The sequence below is a fragment of the Crassostrea angulata genome, chromosome 5 (assembly GCF_025612915.1).
Source record: "Crassostrea angulata isolate pt1a10 chromosome 5, ASM2561291v2, whole genome shotgun sequence".
Taxonomy (NCBI): Eukaryota; Metazoa; Mollusca; class Bivalvia; order Ostreida; family Ostreidae; genus Magallana; species Magallana angulata.
In genome coordinates, this window is record NC_069115.1 from 38044150 (window position 1) to 38067370 (window position 23221).

A 23221-nucleotide genomic window follows, 5' to 3' on the forward strand; every position below is an offset into this window, starting at 1 on the left:
CCTCCTTGAATTTGAATAATTCCACTCTATTCAACCAGCTCATACAGATGATATCAAATGGATTCGTCATTGGACCGAATCTGTCAAAATTATCAAGCATAACTTTGAACTAAGCATCACTTTATCGAGATGCATGTACATGTATTGATACATTGCAATCGTCGACGTGTCTCGCTACCGGACACTTTGTCAGGAATTAAAGGGGTCGTACAAAATTTGGGGTTTTTTTTATACATTGCACTTGCATTTCAGTATCTTTTTTTTTTTATTTTTTTTTTGAATATGTATTTACACTGTAGCTACATATGTAGTAAAAATCTACAGACATCTACGGCATTAAGAATTTCAAATAACTCTCTATGGAGTTAAATGTTCCGTAGTCAAAAGTTTCACTACAAGAGATTGAAGCTCCTGTGTTCTACTTTACTTTACAAAGCATTGGAAAACTACATTTTACGTGTATGGGAATTCTTATTTTATTTCCAGTAGCCATGATTATATCATAATTTAATTATAATTATAGTTTATAGCAAAAGTATATAAAAAAAATGAAAGGCGAGAAAATTGGCAAAAGTACATACTCCCATTGCAGAAAAAAAAGTATATTTCGAAATATGGGATATCTATTTACCTTGAAAATATCGCATCAGTTAGATGCAAAAATGTTCAGCATGCTCAGAGGAATTCCACTTGCCAAAATTAATGATGTTTGTTTCGTAGAGAGGACTGTTATTTTCTGTTGTAAGGTATTTTATGCAATAATGCCATCTTATATTAAACAAGAAAACCATATACTAACAGCACACTTTTCTTTGAGAAAAATAAATCTGTGTATTGAGTTTTACAAAGTTATGTAAGATACGAATACTTTAGGTACGACTGGATATTTTCTTCACTTCCTGTTTGATGCATTCGAATTTCCTCTGATTTTACAGGTTTGACAACACGTGTGACGTGATACACAAAAACAAGTTTATTGGTAATTTTCAAAATGGCATCATTGCGGAAAGCAAGTAAATCCCATGCACGTTCGTACAAGGAACGGAGCCAGGTAAAGATTATGTTTCCATTGATATAAGGTCTATGAAATTTGTTTTTTTTATTTTACAATGTAACATTTGCTTCGAGAAGAAATAAAATGTGAAATGGGCCCCAAGTAAGAAAATTAAAAATATGTCTGATTATAGAACAAATGGACCATACTATAAATATTTTATTTTTATTTTGTGTGTGTGTGTGTTACTAAACCAGTGTGCGAAATTAACTTTTTTGTACTATAGACAATTTTCAAAAATCTATAGACCTGACTGATTTCCTATAGACCAAAAACAACAAAAAATATTATTCTTTATTTGTATTGTAATTTTATTCAGGGTGAACATGGTGAAATAACCTGGTACTTCACAACACAATAGGAACTCTTACCATAGGACATGGTGAAGGGTGCCCGGCTCTAAACCCACACACAGTGACATTTGCCTTGTAATGATTATTTTGAAATACCAATCATATAAACTCAGATAAAGTAAAGGAAAATAGATTTATAAAATACCCTATTCCCTTGAACAGTTGAATACTGTAGATGACATGATACAAAAGGAAACAAAAGCGCAGAATCTTAAGACAACGTAAGGAAAAATGAACGTCTGTCATGAACTCCCGGTGTGCAGTCTGGGTTCACAAATGCGAAAATTAGAATAATGTATGACTATCCGGGGTTTTTTCCCAGGTCTAGCACATTGTGAATACTCCAGTTTGTCAAAAAATATCATGCTCTGAATATTGTTTTTGACTTTTCAATAGCACATGGCATATACATTCTGCTTCTTATCGCAGTGTATTTAAAAAGGCACTGAGTAAAACGTTCAATCGACTAGACGACAGGCTGCATTCGTTCTATAGACAAGTTGGTCTACAAATATTCGAGTTACTATAGACCGGGCGTATTTTCTATAGATTTTGTCTATCGGTCTACTGTTAATTTCGCACACTGCTAAACAGTATGTACTACTCCATGCTATACATGCACTTTACATTTACTTACATATGTATCTGGTTTTTGTGTATTAAAACGTTTTATTTTTGCTCAGCCGGCCAGCAGAGCCCACTTGGGATTTTTAGAGAAGAAAAAAGATTACAAAGAAAGAGCAGAGTATGTATTATTTTATATTCATTATAACAAATTTCATTCATTTTGCATTAAGTCTAACATTGACAATGCTTACTTCTGTAGGCATGAATGACAATGTTTATTTTCATATTTAAAATAATTGACATGCTTATTGTTATGGAAGTCCCAACTACAATATATTGTTAATTGTTAAATGTAACTTACCTCTTATGCATGAAACTTAATGTTCAATGATTGCTATGTCCCTTGACCAGTCCTTTGACAAAGTTATAACTGGTATCAAAAGCCAGGTTCACCAGAAATATTACACTATATGCTATTAACAAAACTTAATAAGCCAGTTGATCATTGCATCCTTATCTTTGGTTGTGTTTATAATATTAGATAGACATCAACAGACAGTCAAAGAAGCCTTGATATTGTAAAAATGATGAAACATCAACATTTTTATTTTATTAATAATTGTTCAAAATTTATCATTTCTTCATTCATGTTATAGAGATTTCCAGAGAAAACAGAATACAATTAAAAGGCTAAAAAGGAAGGCTTTAAATCGAAATCCAGATGAATTCTACTTCAACATGGTCAAGACACAGAAGCTTGTAAGAATTACAGAATAATGACAAGATTGTCATATCGTATAAACTAATGGATAGGCAACTTCTATATACATCATGTTTACTTCCGAAGATATTACACAAATATTTTCCTGTATGTTTTTTATAAATGTATATTTAGAATTTTGAAAAGCAATGAGCAAGTAGTTTATAGGATACGGTCAATAAATTACCCATCTAATCTGTCTTAAAATTTTAAGGAATTTTTTTTTTTAGCTATTAACTATCAATTATCATGATTGTTTGGTAAAAAAAAATTCCAAATATTTTAGTTTTAAAATTTCAATATTTTTCAATATCTTTATATATATGGAGCTCTTCATCTGATTTTAGAAGGAGATTAAATTAATCTAAATGACAATCTAACCTCCTTAATGCATGTGATTTTTTTATGTTTTAGAGATTCTTTTTATAAATTTTTTTGTAATTATGATAAGCAGGTTAAAAGGCATTTGGGAGAGATATTAATTACAGACTTTAAAAAATCCACATGCGTTCTTTTTAATCTTAAAGCAGAAATTTGATACCTTATCTACAAAGTTGCCTATTTTACATGTACACGTTTACAATTAATCATTTACTATCATTTCAAGGATGGTGTTCACCAAGAGAAAGAGGAGGCAGAACCTGTTCACACTGAGGCCGAACTCAAGCTCATGTTCTCCCAGGATCAGAAATATGTCACCATGAAGAGAACCTCGGAACTGAATGTGAGTCAATTTAACTCTGGTCTACATATTCTACCACCTTTGCTAACTATCAACTTCTCTTCTTTCTCATAGAGTAGAGAAAAGGATATTAAGGTGGCTCTATACACCCACAGTTTATTCAAATTTTCAATAGAAGACCACAAAACACATACTTATCAAATATTAAAATGATGATAGGGATACTATAGGTATTTTAAAAGAATTTTTTAATGTTTTTTCGTGTTTTTTAAAATTAATTTTAAAAAAGTTAACTATTAACAAATTGAGAGAAAAATTTTTGTCATATGATGGATATTTCCTTAGGACATTTAAAAAAAATATAACACTTCTTAACATTCAAAAATGTTATTATTGCAATTTCTTTTAGTATTTCCCCAAAACATAATTTTTTATATTTTCTTACTCTGTTATCAAATCATCTAAAAAAGCTGCTTGATGTAATAAGAAAATGTATTTTAATAAATGTGACATAAATAATTGAATGAAAATCATTTCAAATAAACACAAAAAATATTTTAAAGTTTATTTGGTATGAAAGTTCCTCATGTAAGAGTTATCGTTCCTAAGTCCCAAGGCCCAAACACCTTGGGGACTTTTCATTTCTGAGTTGAAAATTTTTTCCTAAATATCATGTTGGAATGATAAATACGTACATATTTCATTTTAGGCCCATATAAGTGAATATGTTGGCTTTAATGCAAAACTAAGTCTAATAAATAAAGGGAAAAATTAACTAACACGATTTATGTATCCCAACCTGAGAGAAATTCAAAGCCACCCTCTCATCCCCTTAAGGTGGTAAGGAACATCTGTCGATATTAATGTGGATTTAAGTATATTATAATTGAAATACTTTTACCGGTATAGAATTTTCTTTCACAGTATTCAACCAAAAAATACGTTTTAGAAAATTTTGGAAAGTTAAAAATTTTATGGTCCTCAACGGGATTCGAACTCATGACGTACAAGACTGTAGTAAACCCACTAACCCACTGCACTACGCTGTAGTATGTCGATGTTGGGAAAGAAACTATTAAAAAAATTATACTTGATTTTATTGTTTATTTTGATAAATAATACGACACAACATGAAGGTGTCACATACCACATTATTTGTAGGTACCGGTAATGAATTTTCCAATTATGAAATTCAATCTATTCATTTTACAAATTTTTCAAAAGAGCGGTTCCCACACTATTCGCCTCAATTTAAATCAGCCAGTACCGGAATTGCATGCTTCCAGATTTACTTTTTTGCGTACTGCGTCATCAAAAAGTGGTGTATAGAGCCACCTTAAACCTCTAGCTAGCTAGGATTTTGCTTTTTAGCTCACCGAGACGAAGTCAGGGGGAGCTTATGCTATACCCTCGGCGTCGGCGTCGGCGTCGGCGTCCGGACCTGGTTAAAGTTTTTGTTGCAGGTCCTGTATCTAAGCTATTACTTGTCCTATCTTCACCAAACTTGCATGGATGATGCATCTGGACATACTTATGGACTTGAAAGACTTGGATGCTGAATCTCAGTCCTAAATTTCAGATGCTGGAGGAGGTTAAGGTTGTTGGACCAGGTTAAAGTTTTTGTTGCAGGTGCCCTTTGATAGCAATATCTAAGTTACTACTGGTCCGTACTTCACCAAACTTGCATTGATGGTGTGTCTTATGATAATGATGCACCAGGCAGGCTTGGGTGCTGAATCTGAGCTATAGGCTACAGATGCTGAAGGAGGTTAAGATTTTTAGAGCAGGTTAAAGTTTTTGTTGCAGGTGCCCTCTAATGATTATATCTTAGTTACTACTTGTCCTAACTTCACCAGACTTCCATGGATGGTGCGTCTTATGATACTGATGCACCAGACAGGCTAAAGAATGCTGAATCTGAGCCATAGGTTTCGGATGCTGGAGGAGGTTAAGGTTTTTAGAGCTGGTTAAAGTTTTTGAAACAGGTGCCCTCGGATGATTATATCTTAGTTATTACAATTGTCCTAACTTCACCAGACTTCCATGGATGGTGCGTCTTATGATATTGATGCACCTGACAGGCTTGAATGCTGAGTCTGAGCCATAGGTTTCAGATGCTGGAAATGGTTAAGTTTTTTGGAACAGGTCACATGTTTAATAAATAATAGTACTATTTCAAATTTGCATAGTTGATTAAACTGTAATATGAATGAATCACAGAGGAAGCTTCAGATGCAGAGCTTGATCTCCATTATCAAGGATGCTAAAAAATATATCTTAGTTATTACAGGTCCTAACTTCACCAAACTTGAAGGGATGGTGTGTCTTATGATACAGATGCACCTGACAGGCATGGATGTTGAATCTGAGCCAAAGGTTGCGGATGCTGGAGCAGGTTAAGGTTTTAATTGCTAGTGCTCTCTGATGATGATATCTTAGTTATTACTGGTCTGAACTTCACCTAACTTGCATGGAGATGCGTCTTATGTATACTGATGCACCTGACAGGCTTAAATGCTGAATCTGAGCCATAGGTTTCGGATGCTGGATGAGGTTTAGTTTGTTTGGAACAGGTCACATGTTTTATAGATGATAGCTTGCATAGTTGATTTAACTATATTATAAATGAAACGCAGAGGTTGCTTCAGATGCAGAGCCAGATCTCCATTATCAAGGATGCTAAAGAAATTTACCTCACTCAAACCTGCTCGATAGATAGATGTGTTTGTTTGATAAATGATATAACATGATTCCTATGATATAGTATTGTATGGAATGAAACAATATTGTTTTAATATGATACAATATAATATCATATGTAATATTATAAAAAGTTATGATATGATATTGTATCAATATTTTTTATATTTAATGTAATGATATCGTATCATGATATCGTATCATGATATCGTTATGTTTAGTATTGTATATTATGATACAATATTGTATAATATTATATTGTTTATTATTTTATCACATGATACTGTTACATAAGATATTGCAAAATATAATATTTTATCCTATGATACAATATTGTATATTCCATTGTATTGTATCATACGATATTGTATAGTATGATATTAGTTTCTGTTATATAGAATTATATCACATGAAATTGTACAATATGATACTGTAATATTATATTATATCGTATCATACAATATTGTATAATATGATATTGGTTTATAATATGATATATTGTCACATCACATGAAATTGTATTGTATTATATTGTAAAATTAATTTATTGTATCCTATGATACAATATGTATAATATAATATTGTATTATATAATATTTTACTTAATCACATAATATTGTATCATTTGATATGATACAATGTTGTATCAAATTATATTGTATCATATGATACAATATCATATTATGTTTCAAAAATGATACAGTATCATACAATATCATACCATATTATACAATATAATATCATATGTTTCAATGTTATGATGTATTATGTAATATGATATTGTAATATAATACTATATTGTTTAATATATTATGATATTGTATTATGTGATCAAATACAATAAAGTTTAACACAATACAATGTCATATCATACGTTACAATATCATATCTCATCATTGTTTATTATGGTATTTGATTGTATTATATGATATATATTGTATATATGATAGGATGCAATATTTAATTTTATATTATTGTATTGATTAACACATGAACATATGATTATAATACAATTTTTTGACAGATGATATACTATATTGTGTCAAAACAGAATCTATGATATCCAAGATCATAAAGTATGATTTTCATTTAATATGATAAAGGTGGTCTCATAAAGGTGAAGTCTCATAAGGGTGATGTCTCGTCTCGGTGAGCTTTGTAATCTGTGATTACCTATGTTTATTTTCAATAACTGATATATCAAGAAAGATGTCAGATTGACACTTCTTGACTTGACAAGTTTGATTAGCAATTGTTTTAATTTTTTCAAAACAAAAGTGATTGCTTATTAGAGAGATATTATTTATTGAACAGTGAAAATTTGTAGTGAAGGCTAGTGCTTTTGTGTATACAAGATCTATTTGAAACTTTATAAAATATATAGCAACTCTTCCTTTTACAAGTGGGCCTTAGAGGCCCAGGATCCTACCCTAATTATAATCATAGACACTGTCACAACAGAGAGAAATTGTTTTTTTAATTGTCACCATGGTCTCTATTTTGTTACATGTACCATTGATATTGTTGAAGTGTTAAGATAGTATTAGAATAGTACTGTAATCAATTCAGTTATTCAAACCGAGATCTTGGACAAAATTTTGAGTGTTATGTGCAAGACCTATGTTATTATGCAGGAAGTATTTATTTTAGGAAACTTGATTTATAATACAACAACTTATATTTTAAAAACAGTGTTTTAAGGAAATTTTTGTAATATAATCTAGATATTTTCATACTGGATGTCTTGGAATGTAGTCAATTACGGTAATCTGCAGAATTTACAAGTTAAGACATTTTATTTATTGATAATATGTTGAAATTTTTACTTCCAGAAAATCGAAAGACTAAAATCTAGTCTCCATCTTGTGGACAATGACACTGCTCCTCAAAACAAACACATTGTTTTTGTTGACACGGACAAAGAAGGTAATACACAGGATTCATTCAATACAGGGTTGCTCTAACAGTTGCTAGGAGGTTCATGTGTGCAGATCTTGATTTTTGTCTATTTTTTAGTGAAAGAGTTTGATGCAGCAAAACACTTTGGAACTCATCCCTCCCTTGTGAACCGGCGGTTTAATCGGTCCTCATTAGAGAGCCTGAAGAAGTTAGAACTACGGGGCAACCTTAATGAAGAAGATCTAAAAGTAAGTCACTAATGTATATGAGTAGATCTGTTCAATGGTAAAAAAAAATTCAATTTTTGATAGCTGAAGAAATCATTATTGAAGTACATACATGTTTTAATCTTTGTACATGTACAAAAAACATGAAAACTCGGTAAACTGAGCATGCATTTATTTACAGATTTAGTTGTATATTACAAGTGTAGTAGGTGAAATGAAAAAAAAAACCACAATGAATTAACTTAATTTTTAGTTTAAAACAACTTGTACAATGAAACACTTTCAGATTTATGCAATTATATATATTCGCTCATGGTAAATAATGAAAAAAAAATACATGTATTTACTGGCAGCCTTCAATTTCCTTGTGTTTCATCTCATAATTTTTTTCTGAGTTACATGATGATATTATGGTTGAATACTTCGCTTTCCTGACAAGTAAAGTTTATTAAGAAATAATACAAAAAGATCTCTATAGCTGATATCTTAGGGGACAATAAACTTGCTTTTGATATCATAGTTAGTAGATATTGGTGTTAATCACTATTCGTTAATGTACGGTATCTGATTTCCAATTTGTTTCCAGAAAGTGTCAAAGGAAAAAGAGCAGCGATACAGAGAGCTAGTGAAACGGATACAGAGAGAAAAAGATCTGCATGTTATCCAACAGAAAATGGAAATGAAGAAAAATTTGATGGTAAGTTGGCAATTTATTTGTCAGTCTGATGACCAGGATAGTTAGTTTAAGAAATAAACAACATGTTAAAAGGTTCACCGGAATATAAACTCGGTTGGTCTTTTAGTCAAATCCTTTAAAACTTGAAGGGCTTCTCAGAAGATTCGATCATATACCAACCAAGTTCATATCTTGGTGAACTTTTTAACATTGCTGTTTATTACCGGTAATTATATTAATGTTTGAGATAGGCAAATCATTCAAAGTTATTAGCATAACCGGTTTTCATGTTTAAAATTATGCAACCATCAAACAATAAGCACATGCAGTATCATTGTGATATCATTAAAAAGTTCTCACAAAAAAGAATGATTTGCTATTCTAAACAGTGTAGGTTTATGAAAGGAAACATATTTGCAAATGAAAATATTTGATTAAGGTTTGTTGGATTTAATTTCTTTTTGAGACTGAAATTGGTTTTTAAAAAATTCAACATATGAATTTAGGTCATTTTTGGAAGTGATTTGAAAATAGAAATGTGACCATCCAACATTCGTCATTCACTAACTAGTTCATGCAAATTGTGTGTTACCATAACAATAGTATTCAAACCCATTGCCTCCTCACTACTACACAAAAGGGGATGGTAATATAGAAAGATAATTTTATCTTGTTGTTTAACACCTTAAAGGTCCTCCTCACTACTACACAAAAGGGGATGGTAATATAGAAAGATAATTTTATCTTGTTGTTTAACACTGTAAAGGTCCTTCGGCATACTTCTTTAATTAGAAACTTTCAACCTCATTCTGACAGATGTAGCATCACAGCAGGAGAGTTCCTGCAAAATCTGAAGAATTTTCTGAGGTTAAAAATCATTTAAACTGCAATGAAAATAAATTATTTTATGTGTGATGAAAGAATGTTTTATTGATGGAGAAACAGTTTAGATTTAAAAATTGTATACCCCTTTTCCTATTTTTCAAAATTAGTTCATGCTGTATTTATTTATTAAATCGTCATTTTTTTAGACTTCTGCAATGATTGAAAATTATTAAATGTGATTATTCATTTGATTAATTATCTATTGCATCACGTAATTTTATAAATGACTGACAGAATACATGTATACAGAAAGGTCAATAGAGATAAAATCACTGAATATTCCACAGTGTTTTAAATTTAGACAATGTCGTTATATGACAGATTGTTTAGTTATGTCAGTTGGTTTATTATGATAAATGAACACCTAAATGGTTCCAAATCCGAAAAACCTACATTCAGGCCATGACTGTCCCAACATACATTAATCATCGTAAATGCACCATTGAATCCTAAATGCACGCACATCTGGACGCATGATTTTGGCTCAGTTTGTGGACAATTTCATGGAGGGGGGGGGGGGGGGGGGTTAAAACACATACAGTTTGGGAGTTTTTAGTTGGGTTCAGTAATTCAGTAACCAAATGTTTGGAATGGTGGTCCCTCAACAATCAAATTCACATTTGATTTGTTTTTACTTTCACTATTCACTCATAATGAAATTATTTGCTATTTAAGTATTTTTACATGTATTTTCTTCTATTTTGACGAGTTGGTGTTGAATTTGTAATGCATGCATGTTTGGTAGAGAATATAAAAATATAAAAGGAAATGATTATTGTTTGTGTTAAAATAATTTGTAAACTGGTAGTTTCGAAAGTCTTGACGTTAAGTTGATCCTATTCTTAAGGTAGTCCTATACTCGGCACTAAATGGGCTCAATCATTAAAAGCTTAGCTTTAAATGATAAATATACATTCTAGCAATACATATACAAAAGAAAATATGTATGTTTACATGCTAGTTTGTTTGTTATCACCTCTCAGACGGGTGTACCCCCTTGCGAAAATTATTGACAATTATGAAACTTGCCAGACGTCCGTTTTTCCTAAAAATAATTACCAATTTTGGGAAAATTAGAACTGAACATACAAAATAGAGTATAAATATTTATTTAAGCCATATCTCATCAATAATTTTGCGCAAATGTTTGTAAGTAAGTACGCTTTATGGACCTGATGTACCAAAATAGAATACAAAAAATGCAATGCTAGTATCGCGTTTGGTAATTTTTTAACTATTTTATGGACTCAAACTTAAATTCATGGTGTTTATTCTATAGATTGACATCTTAGAAAAAAGATTTGGTAAAATAAATCATATGTTGACGGATTACTTTTCACGCTATAAGCTCTAAACCAAGTAGACCCTGACGAAAAAATCCGTAAAAATCACATTCTGCTACAGTTTTCTGCCTAGATCTGTCAACAATGTTAGAAATCATTTAAACATTACTTAATTGACGATTGATTAAATTCGAAATAGCTTCTGTCTCTAAATTTAAACCGGTTTTAGTAAAAGAAAAAGAAAAATTCGGGGGGGAGGGGGGGTCAAAACAAAGAAGATATAAGCATACCTGAGATCCTGGTTAATCAGAAACTTCTTTTTCATTTTACTTTAACAGAATCGAGTTTCTCAACATTAATCATTTCTATCTCTCATAGAATACATGAATTATCCTTCTAATTGCTTATTATTGCCATTGTTTACAACAGCGATGTAGAGCAAAATCAATACCGGGTATCAAAAACGCTTTGTAAAAGTCGAACCAATATTGTAAAATCCGTATTATGACGTAGTGCGATACTCGGACTACTTTAATAAAATATCAGAACGATGTTTCTTGAAATAATTTTGCAAAACTTTCAAATTGTCTACATCCTTTGGCAGTGGCAGAGTTTGTATTGGTCCACCAGAAATATAGTATTAAGGTGGAATAACATCATCACAAATTGTCCGATCTCTAATCGAAACGACATTTCATTTTTAAAAAAGAATTGTATCGACGGCATCATGTAACTTAATCCATAGCCAAGTGGAGAAAGTGTTGGGCTTGTAATCCATACATCACGAGTTCGAATCATGCAGGAGCTTTTATTGTTACTTAGTATTGTATTGTATTTTTTTAAGGTATTTTTTTTTAAAACCCAAAACTACAAATTTTACGCTTATTTGACCTTTTATAATCAAATAGTTTTGCTGTTCATCTGAGTGACTTTTTTTGAGGTGTGTTATTCCATCTTAAAATTCTTTTTGAAAAATAAGTCTTCAATATGTACATGTTATAGATGTATGTAAGGATTTGGAAATGAGGTTAGATGTGATTTCATTATTGTTGTATATTTATTCCTCTTTCCAATTTAGGATAAGAAGGATAAAAGATCAAAACTACAAGAGGAAACCAAATCCTCGGCCCCTGTTTACAGGTGGCGCCACAAGAGAAAACGATGAGTTGCGCAAAATGGGAAATTGATAAAGGCAATTAATGTCGTGAACACTATCCAAACTCATTCATTTGGTGATGAATTCATGTGACCATGAAAGATAAATTATTAAAGTGAACTGTTGAAACAGTTGGACATCTATGTGTAACATTTGTTGTAATGAAGAGGAACGATTTGAAACGTTGATAAATTGATTAAAACAATTTATCATAATGATAAGCTGTAAACGTGTATGTGTACAAATTGTTTGAAATACAAGATTGTTTTGATATATTTAAAGTGTTTGTTCTAAAGGTGACGTTGTGCATTCAAATGCTATTGCATGCATATATAGAAATGATTTTAACCAGGACTCATTTGAACGCACCATCATGTATGTACATGTATATAAGCACTGTCGAAAAATTTGCTTCGAATACGGTCTGTTAACATTAAATTGTTTCACACATATTTCGTATCTTTTTTCTTGATGAAGGATAGTTTTACATCTATTGCACATTTTCAATTGGATCTTATTGAATAAGATAAATAACTTTACTGTATTTGTCAGCAGATTGTTTGTCTTGATGTATGTGGTTTATTTTAATTTTGTTATTTCATTTTTTGAGTTCACAACAATATGGCCACTTTCGTCCACACAGGGCCAGATTCATTCCTAGAGACTTTCATGTTTTCAAGATGTAAGGAGATGGTAACATTAAATGAAAAATGTGCATTTCACCATGTTTTTGTGTTTCATTGAAGATTAGTTAATTCATATATAAAACGTTTTATTGTTGTAAAGATTGGCCTAGTTATTCTTCAGTGAGGCTGTACATGTATATGGTTAAGCAGCAGAACTGAAACTTAGGAAATACACAGGATGAATGACCATCTTTAAGTTCTCCTTAAAGATAGCTTAAAGATGCTTAAAGGTAGCTTAAAGACGATCTTTAAGCCACCTTTAAGCTACCTTTAAGCTATATGTGTTGCTTAAAGATGGCTTAAAGAAAGCGTAAAGATGGCTTAAAGGCAGCTTAAAGACTATCTTTAAGCCACCTTTAAGCCACCTTTAAAGACAACTTATAGGTCCTTAATGTCCAAACTTCTTTAAGCCACCTTTAAGCTACCTTTAAGCCACCTTTAAGCCATTAAAAAAATTTTATTTCAATATTGTGGTTAATTTCCAACAAAATGTATTAACTTTATGAAAGAAAAGGTATTAAAGCGGTTTTTGTTCTAGAAAGAAAAATGAAAAAAAAAACACAAAAAAAAAACCGGCCACGGCGAGAATTGAACCCGGGACCCTTAGATTACCAGCATCACCACACTCCCTCTGCGCCACGGCAACTTACATATAAATGAGCGTTTTTATATCCTATATATCAATGGATATTGAATCACTGTATTGAATGTGTTTACTTGAAAAGATTTTGACAAACCATTCAGTTTGTAACAATCAATTATATCTAATTTATAAATTACATGCATGCGTGTATTTAGAATGAAATACGAAACTTGGTCTTCAGTGAACAAAAATATATTATACCTAAATGGAAACCGTTAGGTTCACTATAGTAGGCTTTCTTAGTTAATAAATTTAAACCGAGTAGATATACGTTCATCTAATTTATTGCTATAAAAATGTAAGAAAGAAAATGAAATCATTTCTTTTATGAAATGCATTGATACTATTAGGGTATTTGTTCAATTTCCCGCAATTTCCCGGTTTTCATGATCGCGGCGCCGTTCCAATATGTTTAAATATTTACATGTAATTGTATGTACATGATTTTTAAACTATCAATTCTATAACAAACAAAATTACCAATTACCGGTGACGTATTTACTGCATGTGGCAATTGCAAATGACTTGTATATACAATTGTATGATGTGCCAGGCCGGGTATATTTGACATATTTACCCTTATACATATATTTAAATAATCAACCCCTATTTATGATCACCGGTACATTAATTAATTAGCCTCAAAATTTTACTCTTACATACATGTATCGTTAATTTGTAGACGTAACATCTTTGAAACCCAGAGCTAGGAAATAATACTTTGAAAATGAATTACAAATGTAAATTAACTTTTATTCACTAGACTTATCGTATACTCGTACATACTAAGATTCAACGCCTTTAGAAACCCTGACGTGCACCTGGGCACACGACACACCTGTTGTGTATATCTTGTATATTCTGTGTTAGTTCCAGGGGTTTTCTTAAGTTGGACAAACAATAGACTTTAATTAGATATACACAAACATGCACCTGGGCACACGACACAACTGTTGTGTATGTCTTGTATATTCTGTGTTAGTTCCAGGGGTTTTCTTAAGTTGGACAAACAATAGACTCTAATTAGATATACACAAACGAACAAAACTATGTCTAGACAAACAAAGCAGTAATATCCTGCCCGATATAAAAAGGCAGTTGAGAGTCTTTTCATCTTTAACATGTATCTAGCAGATCTAGAGTTAGAAATAATGAAAATTGAATAAAAAATACAAACCTTAAACCGATTATCAAATTAAATCATGCATTTTTGGTTCATTATCTTTATTTTGTTTAATAACCGGATGAACAGAGAGAGAGAGAGAGAGAGAGAGAGAGAGAGAGAGAGAGAGAGAGAGATTTTTTTCACCGATTAATTTATAATAGGAAACAAACATACTTGAATTAGTTTTATGCACATATTAAGATACAGAGACTGCTCTCATCCCTACAATAATTTTGAAACCCCCCAAAAATTATAAAGAATTTTATAACGGCAATCTGTGTCCATCGGAGCGGTGCTGATGATAGCTATCTGTGTTTAATGGAGCGACGATTAAAACCGCCTGGAACACCCCCCCCCCCCCCTTCCTTGGAAATTACATTAACACTCGGATGACCACCTCCCATCTCTATAAAAGAGCTTTTGCATTTAATATATGTTTTTATTGTTCAGATTGATCAATACTGACTTAAAGGCCACTTAAAGACAGTGTAAAGGCAGTGTAAAGAGAGCGTAAATGCCACTTAAAGATGCTTAAAGATGGCTTAAAGGTGGCTTAAAGGTGGCTTAAAGAAGTTTGGACATTAAGGACCTATAAGCACTTGCTTAAAGGTGACTTAAAGGCGGCTTAAAGGTTGTATAGCCTTTAAGCTCCTTTAAGTCACCTTTAAGCCACCTTTAAGGACTTGCTTAAAGATGGTTTTTCGCCCTGTGATAATAAAACTTGTTTCATCAAAACATTTGAAAACAAAACTTCACATGAACCAACGTTAAAATTTAATCAAATTCCTTATTATAAGTCATTAAAAATACCAGATGATTCTGACACCGCTTAGAATCAATTACTGCATCCATGAAAACCAAATTAAAAACACACACGAACAAAAAAATATACTTGAAATAAATTATACTTCCTTCTTAAAAGAGAGTTTTGAAGTTTTGATGAGTGAATCCTATTTGTGTAGATGAAAAGCCACCACCTTCCATACAGTTACATTTATTGATAGCGCGCATCACGGAATATGCCAACAGAGCAATTGCTATTCATAACGCCATGTTCACTAAATAACGTTGTTTATTTCTTAACGAAGACTTTGTTTAAGTTTAGCTTAACGAGACCGGGTCAAATTTGTTCTGCCCTAGATTTTTGAATGAAATTTTTTACATAAATTTCTACTGATACAATAATTATTTTAAGATAAAAAATTAAGACATCTACCACACCGTTTGTTTACGGGGTCATCTCAAAGTTTGTTAATTTTTAACACAGGACCCTATGGGATTTTGCTTAAAATGCATCAATTTTTGCACATTTTTTTTAACTTCTGCCCCAGGGATTTCTTTTTCTCTCCTACATCTTAAAGTTATTGCTAAAAGGCATCAAATGGTCAAAAAAAAAAAAACCTTTACCTCCTGGTTTGTTCCAGGGGTCTTATCAAAGTTGTTTTTTGTATGCCCAACTTCCCATTTTGTCAGATAATGGCTATTTTTAATTTGATAAAGACGGAAATGGTGATCTTTATAGTATTATTAAATCATTCAAACATAATTAAGTAATAAATATATATATATAACATCACATATTAAGGGTCATTAATATAAAATACATGGTTACTGTCTTGAATTATTTGAATTAAGCTATATTTTTGCGGGTTAAGAAAACGTGACAGAGGGCTAGGCTTGCTGAACCCTCTTCACGTTTTCGACCCAAGCCTAAATATAGCTTATACTTCAAGACAATTATTTTTATTTCACAATATAATATCAAATTTACGCATCAAACGAGCATTTTTCAATAAATTTCGCTGAATATCTGCAGTTGAAACTATCACGCCATGGCGTTAACAAAGCAAAAAGATGACGTCACAATTCAAATGGAACGCTGTTCGAAAGCGTGCGTACTCGTTTTGTACTCGGCCTCGTTAAAATTTCGTAAAAGGTTTTCAGCAACTATTCGTTTCAGATGTTTGAAATTTTAAGACATGTACTCTTTGTTTAAGCATGTCGTGTGGTGGAATCTATTTTTGAACCAATTGGACGTCAGCTTCCTTTTAAATGACGACTTAGTAAATATTTGCCTTAGTTTTCAAACTAGATTTCATCAACGTTTCTTCAGCAACTATTATTTTCGCAGGTGCCTGAAATTTTAAGACACTCTTCGTTTAGCAATATCATATGGTGAGATTTATTTTTGAAACAAATGTTTGTCAAATACTTCTAAGCAACTATTCATTGCAGATGTTTGAAATTTCAACACACTCTTTGTTTAGCCATACCATATGGGGGATCTATTTTTGTACCAATTGGAAGTTAACTTCCTGTTAGATATCGAATATGTTTATTTTGTATATTCACAGAGTGGGGGTATTACTATAGTAAGCAACAACTCGCATATATCTTGCTGTGTTTAGATTTCCAATTTGTTTTCAGAAAGTGTCAAAGGAAAATGAGCAGCTGTGTGGAAAACTAATGAAAAGTATACAGAGAAAAAATATATCTGCATGTTATTCAATGAAAAAGAAATTAATGGCAAATTGACCATGTACACGGCAATCTGGCCTCAGGACCAAGAAGCAATTTCAGACTTAAGTCAAAATTTCAGTTAGTCAAAAATGATTGTTTGTCATAAAATGAAAATTGAAATTTGTATATTCACAGAGTGGGGGTATTACTATAGTAAGCAACAACTCGCATATATCTTGCTGTGTTTAGATTTCCAATTTGTTTTCAGAAAGTGTCAAAGGAAAATGAGCAGCTGTGTGGAAAACTAATGTAATTAGCAACGTTAAATCAACTAAAAGACACATTTGATGGCATTTGAATTATGTCAGTGTTTTTTTTTTTAATCAAGAGACTTTAAGACAGCTCGTAAACAATTTATTACTTAAGTCTGAGATTGCTTTATGATCCTGGGCATGATGATCAGCTTAGTTAGTTTATGAAATAAAACAGCATGGTATTTGAAAAGGTTTAGTAGGATATGAACTTGGTTGATCACGTGATCAAATCCTCTAGCACTTGAAGGGTTTTTCAGAAGATTTTATCATGGTACCAATCAAGTTCATATCTTGATGAACTTTTAACGCTGTTGTTTATTACCAGTACAGAGACAGTGCAGTACAGTGCAGAGTCTAATCATATTCTTTTTTATGTTAAAACTAAAGCACTTACGGTTAAACAATAAACGCAGTGAGTTATTAGGTGACATGAATGAAAAGGGATGACATTTAAATATTACGTCAAAATACAGAATTTTGACAGTAAGTTCATGCTCTATTTGATTTTACGTGTATATTGTCTCATTTTCAGCCTTTTGTAATGATAGAAAATTATCTAATATGTTAATTATGTGATTACCTATGTTTTGTATCAAGTTAAATAAATGACCGTCAGAATTCATATATCCAGAAAGATCAATTACGGACAGAAATAGTTTCACTTGGGGATCCACAGTGTGTCAAATTTAGACTATGGCGTTATCTTATAGACTGTTCAGTTATATATATGTAAATTGGTCAACTAATATGGTAAAAAAAAACACCTACATGGTTCAAAATCCTAACAACCTACATTCAGGTAATGACAGTCCAAAAATATACATTAATCACCGTAAATGCACCATTAGATCCTGACTGCGCGCACATCTGGACGCTTGGTTTAGCTCAGTTTGTGAACAATTGCTTGGGGGGGGGGGGGGGTTAAAGAGTCAGGCAGGTTGTAATTTGCTAGTTCAGTTCAGTAATTGTGAATCAGGTTTTCAGAATAATGGTCCTTTATCAATTACTTAGTAATACGAGTTTGATTGAAAATTTATTTTCACTATTTGCTCGTAATGATATTTTCACTATTTGCTCATAATGAATATAACATTTTATTCTTTATCGTAAGTATTTTTAGGTGTTTCTTTATCCCTTTAGACCAACTGTTGTTGAATTTGTAATGCATTATAATGTTCGTGTAGAGAATTTGAAAGTATAAAAAAGAAATTATTACTAGTATTGTTTGCTTCAGGGTAATTTGGTTACTGGTATGCTTGTTGATCCAAATTTTAATTTTGAATTGTATAAAATATCAGAATAATGTTTCTTGAAACAATCTTGCAAAAAATTTGTCTTTATCATTTGGGTATGACAGAGTTTGTTTTGATCCACAAAAAATCGAAAGAAAATTCTAAAAACATTTATCAATGTACACAAGGATTTAATAACAGGGTTAGATGTAAATTCGTCTTTATTGTATATTTGTTTCTCTTTCTATTTCAGGATAAGAAGGATAAAAGAACAAAACTACAAGAAGAAACCAAGTCTTCGGCCCCTGTTTACAGGTGGCGCCACAAGCGAAAACGATGAGTGACGCAAAAAAGGAAATTAATAAGGGCATTTAATTTCGTTAAAACTACCAAAATTCATTCATTTTGGAGTCAATTATTGTGACCATGAAAGATAAATTATTGAAGTGAACTATTAGAAGGAGTTGACGTGTGTGTGTAACATCTGTCTGTTGTTCAAATGCAGAGGAATGATTTAAAACTTTCTTCTTTTTTTTGATAAATTTGATTAATGTAAATAATCATTATGAAAGACTTTATACAGGGGTGTTTGCAAATATAAGACTGTTTTGATGTATTTTCAGGGTGCTTGTACTAAAGGTGACATTGTGCATTCAAATGCCATTACATGTAGATTTATTTAGAAATGATTTTAACAAGTGTTCATTTGAACGCACAATCTTATAATGATGTACATGTATATAAGCACTGTCGAGAAATTTGATTTGGATACGCTGTGTTAAGATTTATTTGTTTTACACACAGTTTGGGGTTGTTGGTTTTTGAGGGGTTTTTGTTGTTGTGTGTGTGTTTTGTTTGTTTTGTTTTTGTTTTGTTTATTTTTATATGGAGAATAGTCTTGCATGTATATTTAAACTTGTTGAATGAAATATTTAACTGCATTTGCCTCTGTGTATATAGTTTATTTTTGTTATTTTATTTTTCAAGTTTACATCAATATGGTCACATTTGTCCAAAATTCACTTGGCAAGATTCATTCTTAGAGACTTTCCAATTTCTAAGATATAAGAAGATGGAAAAATAGTGGTTTGCAACTTAAGGAAAATTGAATCGAAACAATTCTTCTTTTAATTTTAAAATGTGCCGTTCGCCATGTTTTTGTGTTCTATTGAAGAATTGTTATATATATATATATATATATATATATATATATATATATATATATATATATATATATATATATATATATATATATATATATACATATATATATATATATATATATATATATATATATATATATATATATATATATATATATATATATAAGTTTTATTGTTGTTGACATTGTCTTAGTTATTCTTCAGTTAGACGGTAAATGGTAAAGCAGCATAACTGTAACTTAAACTTAGGAACAATTAAAGATTTAGAAACTTCAAATGCACCAAATATTTTTCAAATTCCGTAAATAACAACTGTAGTTAATTAAAAATGCCGGGTGATTTTAAGACCTCTTAATTCCCACGTTCATCACGTCTAGGCAACCTCCGTTTTTGGAGGATATCTAATTTTCAAGATGGCTGCTGATTTTTACCATATATGGAAAGTCACTTTGCATTGTGGGTGAAATTATCCTCCATTTTTGGAGGATAGCATGAGTATATTTCAAAGGCTTCGTGCATATCTTTAATGAGAAAATGCAAGCACCAGACCATATGGGAATTAAAGTTAAGGAAATAAACTAATGATTGTATGCGTAGTTTCACAATATGCTTTGAAAGTTTGTACTTCCTGTGTTCAGTTTTACAAATGACATAGACTATTTACATCTGTTTCATTTAATAAAAATCACAAATGATGTTTATTCCTCATTAAAACATTAATGGGTTCATTCACGTTTAGAGACATATAATAGATATCGATCTTGATCTGCTATATTGTACATGTACAAAGTAAATGTTTGCATATACCTTAGGAACTTTGTAGCTCTTATTCTGATTAATTCACAGGTTATTAAGTATCATTTAAATTTAATCCGTTCACACAAAAAGACATTGTTAAATTTTATTAATCAAAATGATACCATTTATAGATATCAATTATCCGGAATATTGAAAAAAATGTGAGAGTCTTCACCTTTAAAATTACCCCTGCAATTATTTAAACTTAAATATTTATTAAATAGTATCAGTAAATATAATTACTAATAGCTAAATAAGGTGATATTTTTATTGTCTAATAATTATATTTTATTCATAGTTAACTCCCTTTGTAAAAACAGAGTTAATTGCCCTTCATCTGAAAAGATCCACCAGGGGGCGCAAACATATATCCTCCAATTTTGGAGGATAAAATCTATCCTCCAAAAACGGAGGTTGCCTAGACCTGTTCATTTAAATATGATTTAAAATACAACCGAAAAAAACTAGAATAATTCATGCTTCTTCCTTGAATGAGAAGCGTAGATTTATTTTTGAATTACTGGTCAACGATAGTAGCATTACAAAACTTTTGGCGCGTGAATCCCATTTGTGTAGATGCAAACCCACCACCTTCCATACAGCTGCAATAATTGGTGTTGTCCGCACAGATAAAATTCGAACCCTCTGGGTAAATTGTTCCACCAGAGGAGCAAAATCCTGAAACAGAATTAAATGCGATGAAAAATAAATGAAAAGTATACATTAATTCATATTTGAAAAACGAAAACAATGATTTTTTATTGGCATGCATTGAACATATGACTAGGCATGACAAAGCTCTTATTTACAGTTAATGCAACGTAAACATGAATCAGTTACCTCTTCGTTATTTAGTTTTCTAAACACAATCAAATTTGGGATGCAATTTAGTTGGCGATATAAACACGAATTTATATTAAATAGTGTGGATGATATATACTACTACATGCACATACTGTTTCAAAAGATTGCGGTACTCTTTTGCAGGGCAAATTATAGTTTAATGTTATGTAACGTTACCAATAGCGTTCAATTGTCTGCTTGCTCAATCTTTGAGATGATTTATTAAGTAATTCTGCCAGCCATACAACAGAGTCATCTTGAAAAAGCGTATTTGCGTGCTATCAAAAACATTTAGAACCAACAACAATAATTGGTTTGATTGTGTTGGATGTTCGGTGGTCAACACATTAACCTGCCTCAAACATTTAACAGGAAAAATTCTTATCTTTACAATTTGAACATTTTTCTATATAGCTATAAAAAGCTTTTCAATTAAAGGAGATAAATAGTGTCCAAAAATGGCCACAACTATTCAGCCGTCTTAAATTATACCTTGACATGATTTGCAGCCATCCATCCAGGTTAGTTGTTCCTCTTCTGGACACGTAAGTTGGGCACATTCCCAGTGTCGGCAGAACATTGTATCCACCCCGTCAACATTCTCCCTCATGCATTCCCTGTTTGTTTTATCTATCTGGTCCCACTGATCTCCTGGGTACTGCTCACACTCAAAGTAGGTGTCAGGAGTTATACTAACTACAACTGTTTAATCACAAATCATTTTATTCTCTTCGAATCGATGCTGCACAAGATATTTTAACATATCGGTAAGTTCCACAGAAACAGTTACAAATTTTAATTCATTTTGCTTGCAATATCATTTTTATGCTTGAAACGAAAAGAAAATTACCAGCCAGAGCTGCTGACACTGCAATGATTGACCATGGAGATATAATACGCATCTTGTTTACCTAAAAATATATTTAAAAAAATCGGACAATATTGAAATATTATGAATGAAATACGAATATGCAAATGTTAACCAAATAAATCTGTAAGCATTTGTGAAGCACATACAAAACTTGAATGCACATAAACGAAATATACTGAAAATCCAGTTTAATACACCTGCTTTTATAAACCAGTCCATGTCATTTATTAATAATTATAAATGACGACAGTTAATTGACCATGCTGAAATTCACTTGATGTTCGAGTCATCATTTGTACTATAACACCTTGCATATACATAGATAGAATTAATCATAAAGAATTATACCTCGGTAAAAGAATTGCCCAATAATTGTAAGTTTCTCTTAAAATAACAATAATGTCGAATGGCTTTTTTTTTTCAAAGTACTGTACTCTGGTATGATCATGAGGAAACATTGGGTAAATGGTATTGTGACCGCGTGTTAAGAATCGGGCTGCTTTCTACAGTTTCTTGATATGGAATATATAAGTAAGAATTTTGAAATCACGTAAGAATTTTGAAATCACGTAAGAATTTTGAAATCACGTAATAAAATAGCAAATTAACTCAAATGTATGTTCTTTTTTCAACAGATCATAGAAAAATATGTGTAGGTTATCAAAACCTTACTATTTAATAACGTGGACTTTTTCAGGCTTATATACTTTTAGTTAAAAGTGAAATAGACAACAGACAATTAAAAAACTGTGTAATAATTTTTGATGATACACCAACCCGTCATTCCTTAATATGGAAATAACA

General features: G+C 31.3%; 2 protein-coding genes across 3 annotated transcripts; one reads left to right on the plus strand and one right to left on the minus strand.

Moving 5' to 3' along the window:
* The first annotated feature begins 893 nt into the window (after window positions 1-893).
* LOC128184939 (probable U3 small nucleolar RNA-associated protein 11) lies at window positions 894-19211 on the plus strand. Of its 2 annotated transcripts, none has more exons than XM_052854582.1 (8): window positions 894-1051; window positions 2091-2152; window positions 2631-2733; window positions 3342-3458; window positions 7949-8042; window positions 8133-8263; window positions 8829-8939; window positions 12165-12964. In XM_052854582.1, the coding sequence occupies exons 1-8, from the start codon at window positions 992-994 to the stop codon at window positions 12249-12251; spliced, it is 765 nt and encodes a 254-aa protein (XP_052710542.1). In that variant the 5' UTR covers window positions 894-991; the 3' UTR covers window positions 12252-12964. The 2 variants fall into 2 exon arrangements, with proteins under 2 accessions (XP_052710542.1, XP_052710543.1); XM_052854583.1 differs by lacking the exon at window positions 12165-12964 and adding an exon at window positions 18996-19211 and having other exon boundaries at window positions 958-1051.
* Window positions 19212-21180: 1969 nt separating this feature from the next.
* Window positions 21181-22628, minus strand: LOC128185827 (uncharacterized). The gene is made up of 4 exons (XM_052855501.1): window positions 22564-22628; window positions 22397-22457; window positions 22039-22248; window positions 21181-21381 (listed from the first exon to the last, which is right to left on the minus strand). The coding sequence occupies exons 2-4, from the start codon at window positions 22446-22448 to the stop codon at window positions 21221-21223; spliced, it is 423 nt and encodes a 140-aa protein (XP_052711461.1). The 5' UTR covers window positions 22449-22457; window positions 22564-22628; the 3' UTR covers window positions 21181-21220.
* Between the last annotated feature and the right edge of the window lie 593 nt (window positions 22629-23221).

Coding starts and splice junctions, on each gene's coding strand:
- LOC128184939 (XM_052854582.1), top strand. CDS start 992: ATGGCATCATTGCGGAAAGCAAGTAAATCCCATGCACGTTCGTACAAG. Junction 2,734..3,341: donor TGGTCAAGACACAGAAGCTT/GTAAGAATTACA, acceptor TATCATTTCAAG/GATGGTGTTCACCAAGAGAA. Junction 8,940..12,164: donor AAATGAAGAAAAATTTGATG/GTAAGTTGGCAA, acceptor TTTCCAATTTAG/GATAAGAAGGATAAAAGATC.
- LOC128185827 (XM_052855501.1), bottom strand. CDS start 22,448: ATGCGTATTATATCTCCATGGTCAATCATTGCAGTGTCAGCAGCTCTG. Junction 22,249..22,396: donor AGTGTCAGCAGCTCTGGCTG/GTAATTTTCTTT, acceptor GTGATTAAACAG/TTGTAGTTAGTATAACTCCT. Junction 21,382..22,038: donor TGGCTGCAAATCATGTCAAG/GTATAATTTAAG, acceptor ATTCTGTTTCAG/GATTTTGCTCCTCTGGTGGA.